The sequence below is a fragment of the Onychostoma macrolepis genome, chromosome 11 (genome assembly GCF_012432095.1).
Source record: "Onychostoma macrolepis isolate SWU-2019 chromosome 11, ASM1243209v1, whole genome shotgun sequence".
Classification (NCBI taxonomy): domain Eukaryota; kingdom Metazoa; phylum Chordata; class Actinopteri; order Cypriniformes; family Cyprinidae; genus Onychostoma; species Onychostoma macrolepis.
In genome coordinates, this window is record NC_081165.1 from 9,882,961 (window position 1) to 9,899,802 (window position 16,842).

General features: G+C 35.8%; 2 protein-coding genes across 2 annotated transcripts in view; both read right to left on the reverse strand.

Annotated features, from left to right (window-relative positions):
- Positions 1–3: 3 nt before the first annotated feature.
- On the reverse strand, positions 4–13,665 carry mfsd4aa (major facilitator superfamily domain containing 4Aa). Its single transcript, XM_058790580.1, has 10 exons — positions 12,934–13,665; positions 9,522–9,720; positions 7,095–7,331; positions 5,533–5,698; positions 5,245–5,360; positions 4,970–5,143; positions 3,247–3,394; positions 1,374–1,444; positions 1,120–1,240; positions 4–804 (listed from the first exon to the last, which is right to left on the reverse strand). Exons 1-10 carry the CDS (start codon positions 13,167–13,169, stop codon positions 689–691), a joined length of 1,584 nt encoding a protein of 527 aa, XP_058646563.1. The 5' UTR covers positions 13,170–13,665; the 3' UTR covers positions 4–688.
- A 499-nt stretch (positions 13,666–14,164) lies between these two features.
- cdk18 (cyclin dependent kinase 18) overlaps positions 14,165–16,842 on the reverse strand; it is a 74,992-nt gene continuing 72,314 nt past the window's right edge. Inside the window, exons 14-16 of the mRNA XM_058790581.1 lie at positions 16,103–16,193; positions 15,876–15,953; positions 14,165–15,722 (exon numbers count right to left, since the gene is read on the reverse strand). Coding sequence (XP_058646564.1) covers positions 15,688–15,722; positions 15,876–15,953; positions 16,103–16,193 — 204 coding nt within the window. The 3' untranslated portion in view covers positions 14,165–15,687. The remainder of the gene's footprint in view (positions 15,723–15,875; positions 15,954–16,102; positions 16,194–16,842) is intronic.

The window sequence follows — 16,842 nt, forward strand, 5'->3', positions numbered from 1 at the left end:
CAAGAGAAATACGCTGACACAGCAACCTCCTCCAATCAGGATCGCCCACCTGAGGGCCGAGGTCACTGACTTAGAGGAACTGTCAGACCTGAGGCCGTACAACACAATACAAGGAAACTTTTCCAGGAAGACGGTAGGATGTCCTTTTTTGACCTTTTAATCTCCTAACCACAAATGTGTTATGAGCACATAGGCTTTGGCGGAGAATTAATTGGCTACTGATCTGTGAATAAGACTGATCGTCAGTAGGGTTTGAACCCAGCCCAATTCAGATTCTTAGAGTTGCTTTCAAAGAAAACATTGCAGGGCTTTTACACATTCAAAAAATACTGTATTTTTATGTCATTATTTTTGATCCAATGAAACAACTGATATTCAAGTGTTGATTGGTCAGTGTGTTTCTAACAATAAACACTAAACCAACTTTTCTCTAGAAAAGTTACTATATTGCACATATCCAGTGACATTGCTGCCGTTGAGAATTGTGACATTTGTGCACAAGATCATTTCATTCATCAAAAATATTTTAATACAAAAATAGACCTTTAAATCATTTACATTTTTTAGCTCTGTCGATTGTCAATGATTTGCATGATCATCCAAGGATATGTCTGGTCCTCAATGTCCCTGAGTCAACGACACCATTGTCCCTTTGCTCCTGTCATATTTTCATCCATCTTCTCCACTGTTACGGATCGATGGATGCTTTCTGCTCTGACGTGTCCCATGAGTTCAGCACGGCAGCAGAACAGGTCTTGATCCCATTTTCCTCAAGTCTTTCGGTAGAGGAGTTACTAGGGAAAGCTGTACGAAAAAACATGAAGATATGTTAGAAAGTGACCTCTGCATTTTGCAAATGCACGATGATAAGCGTTATTTCATAAGCCAAACATTTTAAGCTAACAGGACAAGCCTACTTTTATTCAGCTGTATGTAGAAGAGTATGGCTTTAGCAATGCCAAGGTCATAGGTTCGATTCCCAATAAACACACAAATGTATACAGTGAACTCGATGTATGTTGCTTTGAATAAAAGCATCACCAAACACATTAGAAAAAGTCAATTTTCAGTTTGATCCCGATTATAGGCAACGGCGGAAATTCAGGGAGTCCAATGCACCTTCTGTGAAGTTTTTGTGACTTTGCTGGACGAGGAACAGCAGGACGAAGAAAGCGAACCCCAGGCAGCCGAAGATCATTCCGCACAACAGGAAACTGAAGCTACCTTGATTGTGCATCACCTGAGGGAGGAAAGAGATTCAAATCAACAGTTACAAGAATAGCTCAACTGGTAGACCATGACGGCTCTAGCAATGCAAAGGTCATGGGTTCAATCCCCAGGAGCCAAAATGTAAATATTTAAGTCAGACTTACCGAACCCACAAGCACCTGAAGTAACATCTCACCCATCCCTGCGCTGGTCACCATGACTGTGGTGGCACAACCTGAAGAAGAAACAAAAAACAATCCACTCAGATTTTTCTTTCTTTTTTTTTTTTTAAATTTAGGCAATAAGTTTAAAAATACTATTAATTGAGAAACCATTTCAGTTTTTCTTTTTATGTTGCTGCGACATTCAAACTGCCATTGAAATCTGATGACAACTGAACTTAAGTTAAATAACGCCAACTTAGGGCTTCAAGATTTGGGGGGATAAAAAAAAAAATCCAATTGCGATTTTTATGATTAAATGGCAAGTGTGATTTCAAATGCAATATTTTTTTCCCCAAAGCAGTGATTGTTTGTAGGTATGCACAGTTTGGCCAAAGACTTGGTAATTACACCTCAAAATGACTATAAAATAATAATAATGTCAAAAAATTTAAAGAATAAATACTAATATTACAATATTTCACTGTAAAACAAAAGTCAAAAACAAAGAAATCAAATGAAAAAAATAAACAACTTTTACAGTACAACTAAAATTACAATACTCTTAATTTTCAAACATTAAACCATGAGGGTTATTTTAGTTAACTAAAAAAAAAAAGAAATATTAAAGCTGCATTCTGTAAGTTTTGCCTCTTTGTCGCCATCTATGTTTGAAAACCTGGAATTGCAGTTACTTATCTTGCTTGCGTGGGGTTGTGCTCTGGCACAGCTCCAGCACGGATGAATCTAATGTTTTGAGGAGTATATGTAGCTGTCAGTCACCGCGCTGGTGTGGATATTTACTGTTCTTCACAATCACAGATTAGTCTACATCTTGGAATATAAAACCCAAATAAGAATTTTCACCGGATATTGTCATCTGAACAAGTAAGTAACAAGTCTGCCATGTTTGTTCTGACCAACTGAGGAAAAAAGCATTACAATAAATTTTCTTTTATTGGTTTTCTTTAAAATACAAATCTTGTATAAGCTCAGGCTATCTGTAATCAGAAGCACATTTAAAACGGGAATATAATTTAATTTCATTCACATGTGTTTCATAAACACAATATTTTCTATATTACAATCTGCCATCAAAATGATAAATTTAATTATTCTAGCTGCTGTGAGAAAAGGCTAAATGATCCGCCACCTGCAGGATCCTCACATGTGATAGCCTACTAGCCGGGACAACTTCATGTTTACAGACGTGAACCATGCTTCACTCTGAAACACACCACACATACATGCATTTAATTAAATCACAACCTTTGCTATTTGATAATTGCAGTAAGCCATACTGCAATTTTAAGTTTATTTTGCTTAATCACCACACTAACTCTTAGTGGCACTTTTAGCCAGGACTTCCCTTGCAACAGTGATGGGATTTCTCCCATTCATCTTTATTCAAATTGCCCAGGATTCATATGCATTTCAATATATCTGTAACAGCTGAATCCAGTCAGTTAAATTCCAGCCCAAACCTGCTCTAACGATAGGGATATTTTTAATGATAATGACATTTTTTAATCGCTCTACCCTAACAAACCCCATATCTGTGGCATACAGAGGGCGCTCGGTAATTAGCCATTCATTTTGAAATAATTCCTCCCAAAGGGTTTGACCACTGGGTTTAAAAAGGATCGTCTTCACTGTAAGACGCAAGACCTGTCGGGCCAACCCTTTCCAGAGAGTCAAAGGCCAATGGTGGAAAGAATTAAACGGGGCGGCTCCTGTTGCCTTCGGCTCAGCAGTAAACCTTGAATAAATTCTGAACTGCGAAACCACCAATGGCTACTGTCAAATCAATGAAAGCCGTGGACAAAAAGGCGATTTAACAATGCCAGAGACAGCGGCGGTCCATCTGTTGCAATACCTTTGTACTCCAGGACGTCTTCAGTGAATGCGAGCGTGCAGGGGAAGATACTGCTTATAAATAGGCCGAGACAGCAGGTGCCGATGAAGAGGAACACACGGCTGTTGGAGAAGATCAGCAGCAGAAGTAGTGTGACTATCACACCCACCTACGAAAGAACAGAATGGAGAGGATTTGCATTTGGACACGCACCGCCAACAAAGGCTTTGTTATTTGAGGTGAACAACCCCTGCTTTATCTGCGTGAGGAACGGAAATTAAGAGGCCCGCTGTCATAAACTTTTGGCGCAAATAAAAGCGTGAAATGAGAAAGGAGCCTTAGTCACACCAGATAAACAAATGTCCCTTCTGGCGAATGGACAGGGCAGAGCAGGATGCAGAACAAGGATGTTTGTTCCTGTCCAAAGTTTCCCTTGGTGCATTGTGGGTGACAATATATATATTTTTTTTGATAGTGTAAACCTCTTTTATAGTCCATCTGACTCACCAGCAGGCTGTCAGGAGAGAGTTCGTAATGGACTGACAACTCGGTTGCTGTTGTTTAGAGGGTGTGTAAACCATTTCAGCTAAAAAGGGAACACTTTGTTTTAGTTTTGGCCATACGTTTACACAACAACAGCGTTTTGACGGCTTGAAAATGCAAAATTGGTTTGAAAGTGCACGTTTTTGAAAACAGGACCATTATTCTATGCATGTAAACTATGAAAATATTGATTATCAAAACTGCAATAAATTTTCTTAATTTATTATGAACATATTTGTTTATTTCTGTTAATTTTCACACTTACATGACCAGCCAAAAAGTGGCCCAAAACCCTCTAAAAAAGAAAAAAATAGTCTGAACAGGTTGGGAGACCAGCTAAGACCAGCAAACCCACTTAATGTAGACAAAATAAATAAATAAAACATTTAAAAAAAATGTAGATAAAAAGGATAGACACATCTTATACTAAATCCTAAACCTAAAACACAGCTTTATTTTAAAGAAGTAAATAAAGATATTATATTATATATAAACCCACTTAATGTAGACCAAAAAAAAAGTAGACAATATAGGCACAAAAATCTCTTACTAAATCCTAAATCAAATCTTTTAGCTTTTTTAAAAGAAGAAAATAAAGAAATTTGTAAATTTTAAAATAAATAAATTCATAAGTTCAATTTTCAGAAGCATGTTGACGGTTTTCTTCTGCTTAATATTTTTGGTAGAAATCATGATATACTTTGGAGTATGATTTAAAAAATACATATTAATACTTTTATTCAGCGAAGAAGACCTATTAAAATTATCATAAAAGACAGTAAAGAAATGTAGGATTCTGAAAAAGGTATGGTTTCCACAAAAAAAGCATTTAGCAGAAACAACTGCTTGATGATAATAATAAGCATTATTAATAACTCAGCACCAATAATAATTGATAATAGCCGAGCGGCAAATCAGCACATCAGACTGATTTCTGAAGGATCATGTGATGCTGAAGACTGGAAACGATGAAAATTCAGCTTTGCATCACAGGAATAAATTACATTTTAAAATACATTCAAATAGAAAGTTGTTCTTTAAAACTGTAATAATATCACAATATTATTGTTTTTACTGTATTTTTGCAAAAACAAAATGTTTGCGTACTCTCTGGTTACCTTGTACACTTAAGAGTCAGCAACAACTTTTTTTGGAATAATTCCCACAAAACTGGCTTCAAAAGCAAACCAAAGATACTGACCTGACTAACGACGAGTAAGCGTACAGGTTTAAATCGGTAAGATAGAGGAATGGCGGACAGTCGGCCGACAGTGATCGCCGCCCAGAAGACGCACGTCAAGTATCCGGCGGTCTTGTGAGGTAGATTCATAGGGGGCGCCACTGCGTAGGTGTACACAAAGCCTGTGTATGAGCCCTGAGGTGCGTGAGATTAAATAATACATGAGTTCAAGTAATTAAGAAAAATACTCTTAAATTACAGAGCTGAAGCGGCTGTGAAGTGCTAATCCTGCTTACCACTATACCGTCAGAAAAGAAGAGCACCAGACCCCCGAGGATATGGATTCCAAAGAAAGACAGCGGAAAGCTGTGCGCGTTGCCAAGGAGACAGCAGCCGAACAAGTCTGCGTGGCCTGAGGAGAATACAAGAGCGGGAAGATTACAGAAACCTCCTTTCTGGCTTTTATGCACATCTGACGCCATGTTATTTTTGACATGTGCTTCAACACTAACTGTGAACGTGGTCTGATCCCACATGGTAATTAGTGTCAGTGGTGCAGAAGTGCTGGTGGGTTGGGATCTTACTTCTGGAAGTCTTTTTCTGATGTCCAGTGTCTTCTGACAGACCCGTGGTTCCCCAGGTTTTCAGCGCTAGCACGTCTCCATCTAGTAAACGCCGACTGGGGTCTGATCCGCACGTGAACAGCCGCTCCCGATACATCAGGATTAATATGCCGATGGGTACAGGAAGCTACATGCAGAGAAGAATGTTAAGTTATGCATGTAAAAATACTTGTGATGATTCGTAAAGGAATCATTCTTTTGAACAGATCCAGTTGAACCAGTTTGGAAAGCATTCTTAAAGGGATAGTTCACCTAAAAATGAAAATTCTGTCATTAATCACTCACCCTCATGTCGTTCCAAAACCGTAAGACCTTCGTTCGTCTTCGGAACACAAATTGAGATATTTTTGATGAAATCAGTCATGTTACTCTGATTTAGAAATTGTTGAATAAAGTCGTTATTTTTGTTTTCTTTGCGCACAAAAAGTATTCTCGTAGCTTCATAAAATTAAGGTTGAACCACTGATGCCACATGGACTATTTTAATGATGTCCTTACTACTTTTCTGGGCCTTGAATGTGTCGGTTGCATTGCTGTCTATGGGAGGGGCAGAAAGCTCTCGGATTTCATCAAAAATATCTTAATTTGTGTTCCCGAAGATGAACAAAGGTCTTACGGGTTTGGAAGGACATGAGGGTGAATAATTAATGACAGAATTTAATTTTTTGGGTGAACTAACCCTTTAAAACTCTATTGTAAAGGAAACTATTTAACCTCAGACAGCAGTATTAACTACTGTAAATGTAATTGACTACACGAAAAAAATTAAATAAAAATAAAAATGCCAAATTAAACTTCCGATTCATCTCTCTCAGATTTAAGTGAAATTATAAATAGAAATGTCCTTTTATTATTTTTCTGACAAAATACTGCAAATTTCTGTGAAATTGAAATATGTCAAATAACAAAATTAATTTAAAATGAAAGACAACCAATGCATTATTATCACGATACAAACAAAGATGCAGCATATATGCAGCATGAGCAGTTTTTGATTTAAATTAGATTGTATTATTTCGTAATTTGAAGCAAAAACGTAATGGTCTGACTTTAGCTTCGTGAAACTATACTACATAAAACATCTGAACGAAACACAAAAACAGCAGATGGCCTGAATGAGAACGCAGGTTGCACTTATGGAATATAGCGTTCTCGCTGTAAACAAAGCAGCGCTGTGCTTATAAATACTACTATATTATTCATTATACGCATTATATGTTTGTTTTTCCCTTTGCTACATTGATCAGGTGTTAGGCGTGTATCAGTTATACTAACTCTATTTCTCCACTATATTACAGCCAGTGTGTAAACAGAACTGTTAGATGGAGTACAGTTGCCAAGGAGACAATCTTGATTCATTTCTTTTATTCAAATACCCTCCCAGCTGCCCTTCCTTTGGCATTAGAGCTGACAGAGCATTTAGTATGCACACTAACTCCACGCAACAAGTAGTCCAGCTTGTGTTCTGATGGCACGCCACTCTTAAAACAAACTCGTAAAACTCGACACAGAAAAACTCTTACATTGATGATAGCCATGATCCAGAAGGCATAGGAAACGTTGGTCACCACCTCTCCGTCGGTGTGGAGGTGGACACTGGACACGTTGTGCACATGTCTGCCTGCGAGCTTGTTCCTCAGATGCCTTAATGATGTTGCATTGGTGCTGCTGTTCCCAATCACACAGCTGGTCTCTGACAGGAAGGGGTCAGCGATGAGGGGACTCACTAAAGCACCGAGACCCACAAAGAAGTGAAGGGCCTAGAAGAGATCAGAGACAATCCAGACAAGAAGGAGAATCAGCAATGATGTTCTTCTTCTGAGACAAGATTCTTACGAAGCAAAAGTTTTTAGAGCAACTTTATAAAACACAGTTCTGATTGGATGTTTGTTTAAAACTGAAACGATGGTCGCTTTGTGTCAGACCCACAACATCAGGAAGAAATCACTAGCGCATATTATATTAATATGCCAAGATGTTCCAAATTAATTATGTTACTAACAATTGTCAAACTTTTTTTTTTTTTTTCAGTTTTATTATATTTTTGTATTTTTAGTACTTTAAGTGCTTTTGTTATTTTTATTAGTTTTATATATATATATATATATATATATATATATATATATATATATATATATATATATATATATATATATATATATATTATATATTTATATATATATATATTTTTTTTTTTTTTTATATATTTTTCTATTTTACAGTTTTGGTTTAATTTATTTTATCTTTCCATTTTAGTTTTTACTTATTTCTAGTTACAACTTAAACTTATTAAGTTAACAATACTAAAATACTCGTTTCAAATAACTTGTTTTTGTTAACATTAATAGCCCTGGAGTTATCATACTGATCTTTTTTAAACAGAATAAACCACTCAAGACATGCACTGTAGTGATTTTTACCTCATGCCATATTGTTTTAATATGAGTTTAAACAGAATCCATGTGTGAAAAGAGATCGATTATGTTTGATTGCACTTGTTTGATTACAGTAAATCTGTAACTCACGCAATATTGTACAAGTTTTTCTAATCATTGCTTTCTATGATATGCAGAAATTCTGTGTTTCACAACATTGTAATCCAACTATTTAACTGACAGAGCAAATATAAGCTGTCTCTGTAATCTAAATAACACAAATATGAACTTACTCCTTTAGAAACTGGTAGAGCAACATCACACTCTCAATTATGCCGTTGCTCTGAATAAGACTGCAAGACTGATGTGGTTTCCTTAAATATTTCTTACTGTTAGACATTTTAACCCATTGGCATACCAAGGGTGTATCTGCTTTTTACTTGGAACAGTTTTTAAAATGGTAGAGAAATCTATAGGATGACACTGAAACTGGTTCTGGAAATGCCGACCCAAAATATAGCTTATTTTTGAAGATTTGCAGTTTAAATATTAAGACATTTTGCATTCTGTATGTGTGAGGGATGAATGCTGATGAGAAAAACACATCAGCTCAAATGAACCTACATATAACCCACCATATCAATCATCTCCTTAAATATAATGTAAATGGAACAATTTTACACCCACAATCCTTCACTACAAAGTTTAATTTCTGAGAAGACCCCTTGGGTGAGTTTCCCTCCTCTCCAAAATATGACTAAACACTGGCAATGATGAGTTCAAGAGTAAAATCGGTTTAAAGTCATCATGAATTGTCGTATAATGAGATTTACTTAATGACTTAATGAGCATTTCTGAGTGAAAAACTATTCAATGAGAAAACCCAGTGTAGCACAGCATGGTACATGGTAATATAAAAAATACGTATAAAAACTATATAATATTAACTTTAAGTTATGACATTTGAAATATTACAGAAGATTTCTATTTCAAATAAATACAGTTTTTTCCTGTTTTTTTACTTTTACCCAAAAAATGTATCACAGTTTCCACTAAAATATTAAACAGCACAAGTGTTTTCAAAATCGATAATAATAAAAATGTTTCTTGAATAGCAAATCAGCATATAAAAATGATTTCTGAAGGATCACGTGAGACTGAAGAAGACTGGAGTAATAATACTGAAAATTCAGCTTTTTAAAATTATATTTTTAAATATATTTAAATAGTTAACATTTCTTTTAAATGCTAATAATATTTCACACTATTACAATTTGTATTGTGTTTTTGATCAAATAAATGCAGCCTGGGTGAGCATAAAACCCTAGCTTTTGAACTGTAGCGTATATATAGTTCATAAGAACTCCTTTTGTGTTCTAGAGAAAAGTCAAATTGGTTTTGAGGGTGGGTAGACGACAACATAACTTTTTGTTCAAGGAAAATTATTTGTATACTTTGCGTGTAAAGGCTTCATACATGTGAATGGTATATTTCTGCCACAGCCTTTCAGACAAACACGGTTAATCATGCAAGGTAAAGATACCATTTTTTGGAAGTTACTGACTAGATACTGACCTGCAGGAAAACTGTGGAGTCTTTCTGGTAGATCTTGACAAGTTGTAGGTTAGAGATGGTGTCAATGATGCCCATGGCAAGACCAGATACCGCCAAAGCAAAGGCCAACAGGAGCAACTTGTGGCATAGTGGGATGACGGCAAAAACCACAGAGATGGTGAGGCTGGACACAGCCAAAGCGAACAAAGAACTCACAAGCCTAAGAGAAACAAAGGAGATATTGTGCATCAAACAAAAAACATATTACAGTAATAGTACTAGTAGTCAGGTTTGGTTCAGAATATAGCTAGGGTTGCCAAATACAGTGCATTATCTAGGGGTAAAACTTTTTATAGTAGAAAAAAGTGACTGAGCATATTTAGTAGTGTGTTATATATAAATAACAATTTTAAACCGATCTCATGTGAAACAGCCTCAGGTGAGTCTTTTGAAATAAAGTTGTTCTGTGTGGCGTCTCTGTAATTCTGCCCAATTTTATTTCCAGACATCTCTGACTTTATTTTCACCTTGGCCCATTTCATTTCTGTTTACACGACTTATCAAATGCTGCTTCTACTGATAACAGGTGATACCAGTGGATGTGTGACGCTTGTTTTATACCGTTCAAGTGCTATCGGAAATGTCCCACTTAAGTCTGTCGTGTTTAAGTGCTTTATTGTCAGAAAGAATAGCAATCAAGGAGGATACCAGGTCTTGTTATAAGTCTTATTATAAAGCTGAAATGTAATGAAGACATTCAACTAATATTCAATGGATTTTGTATAAAAGTAGCATCTCATTTGTTGACAACCATATAAACATTACTTGCACTATTGTATTGTATACCATGCTCTCATTATCTTGCTAACAATTCTGACATTTCAGTCACATAAATGCTGTTTTCACTGAGTAAAATACATAGAATATGCATCAAATGATACATAAATATACATGACTGTAATGGCAAGAGAAAGCTATGGAAGCTTGTTTCCGCCACTGAATAAAAAATAAAAAAGGTTATTGCGACTTTTTCATCTCACAATTCTGACTTATTTTCACATAATTGCGTGATATAAACTCGCGATTGCGAGTTAAAAAGTCATAGTTCTGAGCTATAAACTCGCAATTCTGAGAAATAAAGTCAGAATTGCATGATATAAACTCTAAAGACTTTTTTTCCCAGAATTACGAGTTTATATCTCGCAATTCTGACTTTTGTTCTTAGAATTGTGAGATATAAACTCGCAATTCTAAGAACATATCAGTCTTTTTTCCCCCTCAAAACTGGACTTTAACTCGTAATTGCGAGTTTATATCTCGTAATTCTGAGAAAAAAAGAAGTCAGAATTGTGAGATAAAAAGTCGCAATAAACTTTTTTATTTTTTATTATTCAGTGGCGGAAACGGGCTTCCATAGAAAGCAGTGTGGATGTTGTGGAAAAAAATGAAAAGTTTCCCTGTCATAAATATGACTTAAGAAGCCATTCATGTCCAATTTCCATCTAGGAAACTCGTATTTACGATAATTCCTATAGCACGTGAAGGCAGCATTAAGTTGCATGCAACAAACTGTAAAATCAATAGAGCAGAACAGATAGAGGTAAATACAGAGAATGTGGTTAAATATAGTCAGGACTGTAAAACAGAGATAAAGATCTTTTACAAGGCAACCGTACCCAAATCCACAGAGATAAACAAAGTAATGCGATTATCTGAAATGAGGAAAACAAAAAGAAAGGGACTAGTGTAACACTGAGAGCACAAGTTTCCATCTTGCTAAATAAAAAATTCCAAAAAAGTCCAAATAAAAGCAATTAAAAGAGACCGGAGGATAAAACATGACTAAAGCACGAGAGAGCCAAGCCATGGCTATAGTATCTGCATAGTTTTACTTGTTTTTCAGTCAATAATTCCATGGTATAGTCTTAGAACTGTGGGGTGACTGCAAAACAAACTGGAAACTAATATAAACAGTGATTATCAGTAGTTATTTGCTTATATGAAAATCACTCAGCTCCACCTTATAATGTTGTTTTAAAGGAGCAGATGTTGTTCCTGAACCCACTTACAAAAATGCACTTCAAAAAAAGTGAAGTTCTTGATCATATCTTTATCTGTCAGGCAAAACAACAGTAGGGTAGCGTATGTCTTTGTGGCTCGCATCCCAGATAACCGAGACAGCACGACTTTAATGAGCGCATGACCACTACTGGGATTTCCAGAGAGAGGCCACGGATGGGTTAGAAACCAATCAGTCCTAAAGAAATCAAATAATCGGTTACGATGATTAGAGGCTGCCAAAAACGGTTTATATCATGCAGGATGCATTTAAAATGCTTTATCTCATGAGGAAGTGTATCTGTCGTCACGATACTAACTTAAGGATGGAATACACTTCACGATTTTCCCCTGATTTACAGTCTGGAGAAGTTGACGCTATTGCCAAAAATCAGAGCCAGTCTGCAGATTTGAATTAGAATTCATAGAAAATCGCAGTGTGTATGATGGTCAGTTTCAGACTACGTTTCCATTCAGTCGTAATATTTTCAGCTGATTTGTTTTCATTTGTCACGACACGTTTCTGTGCGAGTTTGTTGTGATCAGAAAGACTTTAAAGTCTGGGAGTGTGTGATCCGCAGTCGTTTAGTGTATGATGGCCAGTTTTCTTCTATGACTGTTTACTGTAAAATCTATTCAGATTTTAAAAGCTGTGTAGTGTATTCCAGCCTTTACTCTTTCTTATAACTTTAAAGCACAACTGTATCAGAAAAAAACTGATTTGAATAAGTCTAGAGAAAGTAAAACATAAATTGTTACTTTTGAAACAACCAAACATAGGTTAACCATCTTTTCTGTTATAGTTTATAATGTTTGAAGCATATTTCTTTTGATTTGTGTAGGATTTGTTTTTAATATAAGCCACCATACAGTTCATTATTATATCAGCATAGGCCTGCCTATAGATAGACAGACAGATAGATAGATAATCTTCAAAAGCCCTCTTTTTCAGTTCCTTATTGTTTTGAGGAAGTAGTCCAAGTAAATGTTTTCTTAAAAGCTGTATAACCACAACTGTAAATAAAATATTATACAAGGAAGCTGCCATACACCAGGCCCATTAACCCTTTTTATTCAGCATAGATATTTACAATTACAGTGTATATATCTTTAGGACTTATAATGTACTTTTTTTCTGATTTAAAATAATTTAGAATTTTTAAAAGCACCAATATTCTATATTACAGTAATATAAGATCATAATAGCTGCATGTGTAGCATTGACCTAATAATTAAGGTCAGGGAAATTTTCCTTTAAATATTTTAAAATTAATTTAACATGTCATACTACTGAGACAGTTTGACATTACATGACAACCACCAAAGAATAAAGAAATCAAATATCAATTGCAATACATCTCTTCAAAACACTCACGTTTTACTGAAGAATCCTCCAATGGTGCTTCCAATAAAGAGGAAAAACTGTTGGGAGAAGAAGACCAGAGTGATCCCCTGTAGCGTGGACTGAGTCTGACATCTCAGGTCCAGAATGGTCGGACCCAGAAAAGCGACACATAGTCCAAAACTAAAGAATACACTCCAATATGTAAGAGTATGCTGCCAGTTACTGCGGAATAATGCGGAGATCCGTTCATTAATCAGTTGCTTCATGCTGGAGAAAGTTTCTGAGGTGTTTCTTGAAGCATTTACGCAGTGGAATTCATCCTGGGTGTGAGATGAGACTTGCCTAAAGTGATAGTTGCGTGTTCAGAGTCATCAGAGCGATGCTTGTCCGATCCGCGAGTGAGTTGTTCATTCGAATCGGTTTTGAACGATTCAGTCTGAACTGACTCGTTTGTGGAGAAGCGCTGGTCATGTGTTGTGTGTGTTTTTTGAAAAGTCAAAGAAACTCATTAGGAAATTATAATCTTGTACAGCCTCCCATTAGATATAAATTTAAACATACTGAAGTCGTTATCAACGCAAAATATGACATCGGCCCAAATAACAGATATACCAACATACGACGACGAGCATTTAACTTAGGCTAATATTTAATTGCAATAAACGTTTATGCCACGCAGCGATCATTGGATGAACGAACTAGTTAATTAATAATTTTAAAATAATTTAAAATTCCAACACTATCAGCCAGGAGGAGATCAGTGGCACATGTTTTATCAAACCTGGTCCTGGCCAAAAATAACACTTAGCGACTCGTGACTCAAACGAACCGGTTCAAGAAAACGAAATGATTCATTTAAAAGATTCAAACAGATCCGTGCAACAGGTGTGTTTCTCAACAGGTTGGTCGTCATTAAAGTCAACATAAATGTGAGGGTAAGAAATCACACACTGCTGCCTGGGGCGTCGCTCATATTTGGACTGTTTTGTTTTACAGATATTTTCATTTGAGCCGTACAGAGTTCATTTGACAGGTCCAACGAGTTCTTATACAAGACTTTTGTTGCAGCTATGCTAACAATGCACACACTAATATGCACGCAGGTTTATCTCGCTGTCCTGGAGACAGTATATTGCCTGGACCAAATCCTATTTCAAGTTTACTTTGTGAAATGTACCAATGGCAAATAGCACCATTCAGGACAGTAAGACTATTGTTTGAGACGAGGTTAGTCACATTCCCATGGTTCAACTCAGGAAAGTCATCATTTATTTAGTTTATTATTTAATTATTTTTGGCATTTTCGCAGTCACAATACATTCAGCTTCAGAATATCATAATAGAATAGACAAATCACACAAAATATTTAATATCACATTGCATACAAAAATCTAAATCTTTTATAAAACATTTAGACATCATCTAAGTTCATTTAATACCATAGTTTTTTTTTTTTTTTTTTCTGGCAGAAGTTCACTGAGAATAAAGAAAACACTTGTCAAAATACATATATTTATATATTAATTCTTTTCAATAGAGTATTTAAAATATTTTCATTTACCACAAAACACATAAATTAGTGCCGCTGCTGCAGTAACGTTAAACTAAATCCTTTTAAGTCATTATATTTGATAGAATTTCCTCTTTGTCACTCATTCTCAATATTTCTGTGGCCTTTAAATAACTAAGCTTTTCATTTCTGTCCACTGTAAAACTTGCTTGTGCTCCGTGCCATTTACAATAAAGAGGCATAGTGCTTTCATTTTTAAACTACAAGATACAGTAGGAGAAGGTGAACAACATTAGGTTTCAGGTCCAGGACACTTGCATGCCATGTGCAAATACGGAGTAGCAATTAGCTTAAATGGCAAAACGAATATCTGCATGTGCAATTACTTGAAAGGACCGAGATCCTCGAGGAGATTGAAGTAGATGGTTTTTCGAAAGGTGTAAAATTGGACCCCATCATCTCTTACGGTCTGCAAAAGGCACCTTTTGAAGATTTCATATATTAGTAACTAGATAAAGATGCTGTAAGCAAGTACAGCTTTTTTTCTAGCCAGATACACTCTTTGCCTGTCAATCATTTTGTGGACAGGGTGGGATTTAGAAGAATTCTGTTCTAAAATCACTTACAGCACCTTTAGTAGTTGAACTTAAATGGTATCATGATAGAATTCAAGTAATTCTCTATTCAATGGCTCAAATATTTCTATGACAATTTACATGTTTAATGTGTCAGCTCTTCTCTGTATTATAGTACTGAATGAATGCTTATGAAATAAACCGCAATATCAGCTTGTGCAATAACTCATCAAACACGTATGGCAAAACAAGTCAAACCTCAAACAGAAATGAAGGAAATTTCACTCGGTGGAAAATTAGGACATGAAGCTATCATGTTTCTTGCACATACACATACACGCACAATTAAAAATACAATGGACGTCTGAAAATACTACTAGATATAGGCGGAGAAGAGGCTGAACTCAAGTCTAAATGTCTTTCCATTTAAAGCTTTGAGCTTTAGGATCAGTGTGGTTTTTAGGTTTGCAATAAATTGTAGGAGAGATTTGATTTGAGCCTTGGTTACACTTGTAACCAGCTCATGTTATGACTGAGGATGATTCACTTCTATACAGTCCGTTTTCTGACTAATAAATTGGTGTGTATGTGAATGGATGCATGCATGCATGCATGTTTTGGATGGAGAAACAAAGCTGGTTGCTTCATAATGGTTTTGTTCTGGCGATCTCTCCATGCACACCACTTTGATTTTTGTCCTCAGAATATGCTTTGTCTGCGGTTCTTGCCTCGACCTGGATTTGGAGAAAATGACCCACTGTTAGACGGATCTGCAGGAGTGCAGGTGAGTATGTTTTAAAGCATTTAATCTTACAGGTTTATGGATGGGATTAATGGGCATGACTAAACATGATCAAGTTGCACAAGATGTCAAAGCAGTTGAATACCTGGCGGCTGGAATACTGAGCTCTTGTGTCCCGGATCCTTCTGTAGCTGGATCTCCCTCAGTGAAAACACAGATGAGGCTAGAGAGGATAGAAGACAAGTGGGTGATGATCAAAGCAAATGTATTGTCTTTTGTTGTTTCATCAAGGTTAAAGACAGATTATAAGGCTCGTGCTGTGATGATTATAAGCAGATTCTAGAAATAATTAAAATGTTGGGATAAACTCACTGTCAGGTATGGAGTGAATGTTCTCGCCCAGAGTCAGGAAGTAAGAGTGTCTCAGAGACAACTCGGCCGAAATCCTGCGCTTGGTGTCATACTGAACAGAGAGAAAAAAACAAACAAAACAAAAAAATGAGGGTAAAACAGAGAATTTATTTTTTTCCAGTATGTATTCGTCTGACCAAATAATGATAAAATGGTGCAAAAAAAAAAAAAAAAAAAATATATATATATAAACTATTACAATTTATGCAACAGTTCTTTTTGGTCCTCGAATCGGATTGGCTGAGAGGAGTGTGATATTCTCGTGTTTACAGATACAAACTACGTTTGTATCACTCCCCACACAGTATTTCTCACAGCGTGTGTCATGGCGGACTCCATGTTTTTAAAGTTTTTTTTTTAAAGACACTCCGTTGTTGTTTCTTATGTATTTACACACTTGTGCCGTCGAACTGTTGTATAAACACATTATCACACTCGTAGCCGTACCTACCGATTACCTACGGCCGAATCACAGCCGTGCCGATAAATAGCATGGCTAAGAGTGTGATATTGCTCATATAAATAATATTAATATTATACATAATATTTCAATCTGAATTTACCATATGTTAAGATATATATAAATATGCCTTAATCAACCTAAGTTTAATTAAAATGAAATTTGATCAGTTAAGTACTCTATAACATTTAAAAAAAAAAAAATACACATACTGTACATACATTACTTTAAATATAATATA